Source organism: Cystoisospora suis (genome assembly GCF_002600585.1).
Source record: "Cystoisospora suis strain Wien I chromosome Unknown contig_3516, whole genome shotgun sequence".
In the NCBI taxonomy this organism is placed as follows: Eukaryota; Apicomplexa; class Conoidasida; order Eucoccidiorida; family Sarcocystidae; genus Cystoisospora; species Cystoisospora suis.
Window position 1 is genome coordinate 1,714 of NW_027156311.1, and position 5,387 is coordinate 7,100.

At 42.0% G+C, this 5,387-nt stretch overlaps 2 protein-coding genes across 2 annotated transcripts; both read right to left on the minus strand.

Annotated features, from left to right (window-relative positions):
* Positions 1 to 238: 238 nt before the first annotated feature.
* On the minus strand, positions 239 to 2,932 carry CSUI_006835 (uncharacterized protein; the record flags this gene model as incomplete). Its single annotated transcript, XM_068066986.1, has 4 exons — positions 2,886 to 2,932; positions 2,037 to 2,093; positions 1,004 to 1,533; positions 239 to 277 (listed from the first exon to the last, which is right to left on the minus strand). Coding segments are annotated over exons 3-4 (204 nt in total), but the record flags the coding sequence as incomplete, so codon positions are not given.
* Positions 2,933 to 4,107: 1,175 nt separating this feature from the next.
* On the minus strand, positions 4,108 to 5,343 carry CSUI_006836 (uncharacterized protein). The gene has a single exon (XM_068066987.1). The coding sequence runs from the start codon at positions 4,397 to 4,399 to the stop codon at positions 4,151 to 4,153; it is 249 nt and encodes an 82-aa protein (XP_067921037.1). The 5' UTR covers positions 4,400 to 5,343; the 3' UTR covers positions 4,108 to 4,150.
* Between the last annotated feature and the right edge of the window lie 44 nt (positions 5,344 to 5,387).

Consider the following 5,387-nt stretch of genomic DNA (forward strand, 5'->3'; position numbering starts at 1 on the left):
ATAAATAGATTGAAGACAGATAGATAGATTACGGATGGACAGATAGGAAGCTTGAAGATAGATAGATTAAAGGTATGTTGATTCTATACAGGAGCTATAGGAGTGTTGAGGTATGTTTAGATAGAAAAGAGTGTTTCTTCACGTTGGAGAGAAGTTCGCTGAATGGAGGAAGAGAAGAGGGGAGGAAATAAGAGAAGGAAAGAATGAGAGAGGCATATCAGGGAAAGACCCTCACCCCACACTTGGCAAGACGTTGCGCGGCATGGACATCCGTCATCTGAAGAAAAGAAGAAGAGGAAGAGAAAGACGAAAGAAAAGGCTTTACTCCGTCTCGCTGAAGAGAAGGAATATAGAAAGAGAGGAATAAGAGACACGCACCAGATATGCTTGTACAGAGTACTCTCTCTGTGTATAGATGCCTCTATGAACACTCCGTCCTCCAAGGACCTCTACATACACATCTACTATAGATATTCATGTATGTATATACATACATGGATATACATATGCAGACAGACAAGTAAATCTCCACACGTGCTGTACAGGGTAAAGCAGACTATGTTATGTAAGCCTATATGTAGATGTGAATATGTATGAATAGACGAGTATGGATGTATGTATGTATGGAATATGTGTGTATATATGAGTCTGTATGAAGATGTATGAATGCGTATAGTTATGTGTATATACATACACATGTGTATGTATGTATATACACATATATACATATGTACAGAATAGTATGGTTTGCTGATAGAAGAAGACCGATGCATGAACGAAGACATACACGCCTCTGTTGGTCTTGAGAACGTAAAGAAGGAAGAAAGAATTCCTGCTAAGAAAGCTCTTCATACACAAAAATAAACGTGCAGGCGTATAGGGTGTAGATACAGTCCATATATAGAGAAAGTTAAAGAGGGAGAGACGCGGATATTGAAAGAAAGAGACGAAAAAGAAAGAAAGAGAGAGAAAGAAAGAAGTCTACAGTGGGGAGAAGACTCACTACTATATACAGCGAACCCCTCTCTCTCCTTCTCTCTTGTTGTCCTTCTTCTTCTTCTCTCGCACCTTGTCGAAATATCCCCTCTCCCTCTCTTGCTCCCCCTCCTGTCTGACCAAATATGTTCCTGTCCACCTAGGAGAGAAGATTTTCTTCTTCTTTCCTTCATATGAGTAGAGTACACACATACACTGATGCTTTCAAGTCTGTCTTCAAGAGAAAGAAGAAGAAGAAAGAAGAAGATCAAGGTGGAGATAGGAGAAGGAATGAGACGAAACAAAAGAATGCAGGAAAGTGAGAAGAAAGAAAACCTTTCCTAAGATGATAGCATTGACTAGAGTCTTCTTATTCTTCTTCTTTAGCTCAGTGGGGACTCGTATCCGGCATAAACCCATTCCATTTGACGAAGTGAAGAAGAGAAGAGAAAATGAAGAGTTGCAGTTAATGAGAAAGATGGACCTTCATGACGCCGAGCGTTCTTCAGTGAACGCTCGAGGAAGAAAGAAAAGTTAGGAAACTCCTGAGGCGACAAACTGAAGAGAAAGGACGGGTAGAAAAAGGAGAGGAATGAAAAAGAGAGCAACTTCCCCAATATGGATGGCTGTGTACGAGACCCCCTTTCAGGTGTACATACACCGTAGAGAAGATGCGCGGCAAAGTTGAGATAGTCTGCACTTTGTCTTGATCTTCTTCTCTCTACAAAAGATAGATACAACACACTTTAAATCTATCTAGCTTTGTATAGAGACATCTTTGAACTATATAAGGTAGGAGAACGTTTTCTTTCCTTTCCTCTCTGCAGTGAATGATGTGTAGGACGGAGAAGAGAGGAGAAAGAGACCGTGAAAGAATACAGAGAGAATTCTCCATAGACTAGAGATTTGCTGTGTATTTCTTCTTCTCCTCGTCTACTAAGCTCAGGCGAAGAAAAAGAAGGAGGAGGAGCAAAGACGAGAAATTCCCCAAAAGCGAGACCAAGAGCTGCATGCAAAAGAAATACGGCGAGATCTCGAGTTTGCCTGAATGATAGTCTCACTTTTTCTCTTTTGGGGTTTTCTTCTCCTCTTTGTCTCTCTGCTTATCAGATAAATCTCTGCACGACAGAGTGAAGAATGGAAAGGTACTCGCCTCGAGAAGTCATGTAAATAAAGACGGAGGAGAAAAAGAATAGAAGGAGAGTGTGAAGAAGAAAGAGAGAAAGAGAGAAAGAAAGAAAGAAAGAAAGGCTCTTCTTTTTTCCGAGATTGTATGGTGTAGTTGGTAGGCCTATGAGAAGAGCGATTCATCATCTTGTCTGTCTGTGTCTTAACTCTTCTAATAAATTGGATCTCTACCAAACTAACTAGGAAGTAGAGAAGATCCCGCTGAATCAGGTCTTTGCTTTTCTCACTAGAGAGAGTATGTGCAACTTAAGATAGACACTATGAAGAAAGAAAGAGAGACGGAAGACTAGCAGAAAAGATAAGAGGGTGGTCATATAAAACAGTGAGTACAGAGGAATAGACGAACAAGGTACGGGTCCTATCAAGATGTGTACGAAGGTGTAGGAGAGGAAAGTCATTAGCTTCGAAGAAAGAAAGTACAAACAGGAAGAAGGGGATTTTCTTAAACAAGGGAAAAAGTTGCGTTGAAACAAAGTGTGCGAGGGAGAGGCGAAAAGACACAAGAGAAAGAACGACCTTGAGAAAGAGAAAGTACAGACAGAGTGGACGGACCGGGGATCGATCCCGGGACCTCCTGAATGCAAATCAGGCGTGATACCACTACACCATCCGCCCTCGTGTATGCACACCCCATTCACCTCCTATATACATGTGTACATACTATCACGTCGAGGTTGTTTAATTGCCCAAGTTACTTTCTATTCCGATTGTTTCTGTCTTACCGAAATGAATGTCTCAACTCAGAAGTTAAGAAGTCTATCGCATGTGGGTGATACACGTACTTCCACCGATGGTGGATAGGACGCACTTCATACATCGAATCTGTAACGCACACCGAAAAGCGATCTGCTTTTCTTGTGAATCCATTCATTCTTTTCTATTTCATTCAGTTGAGGCTCTAAGAGTGAGAGAGCTAAGAAGAAAACTCTAAGAAGGAAGAAAGAAAGAAAGTTAGCCTTTACTCCTAAGACACGAGATCGCCAGAAGGAGGGTCACCGCAACACTCTCCACTCTTTCTTTGCTATCAGGGAAGCTCATTACATTGTCTACCTTCATCTCCATTATGTCTATCTTCATCTTCTTCGTCAAGCTTCTTTCAGACCTCTTTATCTACGTGCGTAAAACCACCATACATAGAGCGAGTGAGATATATATATATATATATGCTACTTACGCTACATGTACCATGTGTAGACCAGGTCCTGATAGATGATAATAGGGAAGGGGATATTCTCCTAACGCCACGACCAACTGAATGGCCGACCGAGAGACAACAACTACGATAGGAAGGAATAGATCCTCCTATCTCTATCTCTCTATTTTTATCTATCCGTCCACTTCTATCTACATGTCTATAGCTGTGTAGAGACGGTTATGTGGAGAGGAAGTGAACTGACGGCTCTTGCTGTCTCTAGGATAGGAGGCTCGGAATTAGAGACTGTGCTAGTTAGTGTGTCGACTGGATCAAAATTCTCTTCTGTCCATAGAAAGATGCATACACAGCAAGACACGAAAGAGGTGACAATAAGAAAACCTACCAGCCTGCTTCTTTTGAGATTTTATTCTCTTGTGCACGGGAGCAGCAAAGTAAGAGAGAGATACATACAGAAAAGAATCTACAAAGTGTATCTAGATATCTCTGATGGCATGCCCCTGTGATCTTCGATAAAAGCATAGAACAAGAGAGAAGAGAGAGAGATTTCTCGGCGCGAATCGCAACGGATTGACTCGGGTTTTTCTTTTCTCTCATCTCTCTCTTTTCTGTCTCTTTCTCTGTGGAGTGAACGGGGAGGAGACTTCATGCTAATTAGAACTAACGACTGGGGAGAAATCGAGCTAAGGTCCCCGTTCTGTCTACTGGTATCTCCCTTCCAAGAGGTAAGAGGAGCATGTGGCTTGAGTTCGCTAAGACTTATTCTCTTCTCTCCTTTTCCTCCGTCTTTTCTCGCCCATACAACATGCATGTAGAACAATAGGTACATCACAACTAGTGGAAGAGGAAGAAGAAGAAGAACAACAGACAAAGAAAAGAAGAAGAAAAGTCGAAACAGAGATAAATAAAGACAACGACATCGATCAAATCCGCTTCTTTATTCGATGCTTTCCTCGTATCGTATACGAGGGACAAGCCATCGAAGAAACGCTTCGATTCCTCTGAAGACAGGAAAAAGAGCATCTTCTTGTCTTTGTTGCCTCTTCTTGCATTCCACAAAGGAAAACAACCCACTCTGTACATACACCACCATGCATGCAGTGTATGTACACCATACACGGGGTGTACGTACACCCCAGTTGAGTACACGTATGCAAAGTTTTACATTTCTCTTTTTTTCATCTCATCAACAAAAACGCATTCCTAATGAAGAAATCCCCATCTCTAAACCTTTCTCACGACAGAAAAATCGGAAGAAGGCACAGAGAAGAGCAATGAACCGATTCTTCTCCTTGGTCGCTCTTCTTCATGACCGTCAGAGCTCCCCCCCCTCCATGCCTCTCCTCCACACAAAAAAACAAAGATCCAGCCGACCCCCCGAACTCTTACAAATCCACAAGCAACATCTCTATCTCTCTACATCCATATATATATATATATATATATATACATATCTATAGAAAGCGAGTGTAGAGACAGAAGTGTACATGCACTAAGGTCGATTCTTAAGAGGAACGACTGCCCCTCGCTCCCCCGACGTGCCTCGAGGCTTCTTCTCCTTTCTTTGTTTGAACTTTATAAATACATCATCCTCTATGTATCAGCCAGAACCCAGAAGAATTCTTCGTCTTCTTCCACGCATACACTGGACTTGTACGCAACCGCTTCTTTCCAGGATATCAATACTCTCGGTCACCCGCCTCGATTCAAGATTTGCATGAAAGCAGACTAGACAGAGAGAAAAGCTCAGAAGCTGTGGCTGCCCCACCACCCTGCAGAGAGAAGAACGAGGTGTCCGTAGAAAGAGAGACAAGAAGACAGGGAGAAAAACGCTATACTTTTTGATTCATGATGGATAGAAAGGGACATGTGGAAGACATGAAAGGAGAGAAGAAGTTAAAGATCTAAGAGCATTGATCGAGGCTCTTCAATGTAATCTCGGATCATGCGTAGGAAAGTCACAGCCTCTCTTCCATCGATCAATCGGTGATCGTACGTCAATGCAAGGTACCTGAAAAAGAAGAAAGAAAGAAAGAAAGAAAGAAAGAAAGAAGGGAGATCTTCTCGTGAA

What these genes read in the sequence shown, in the direction of transcription:
- CSUI_006836 (XM_068066987.1), bottom strand. Translation starts at nt 4,399, where the DNA reads ATGTACAGAGTGGGTTGTTTTCCTTTGTGGAATGCAAGAAGAGGCAAC.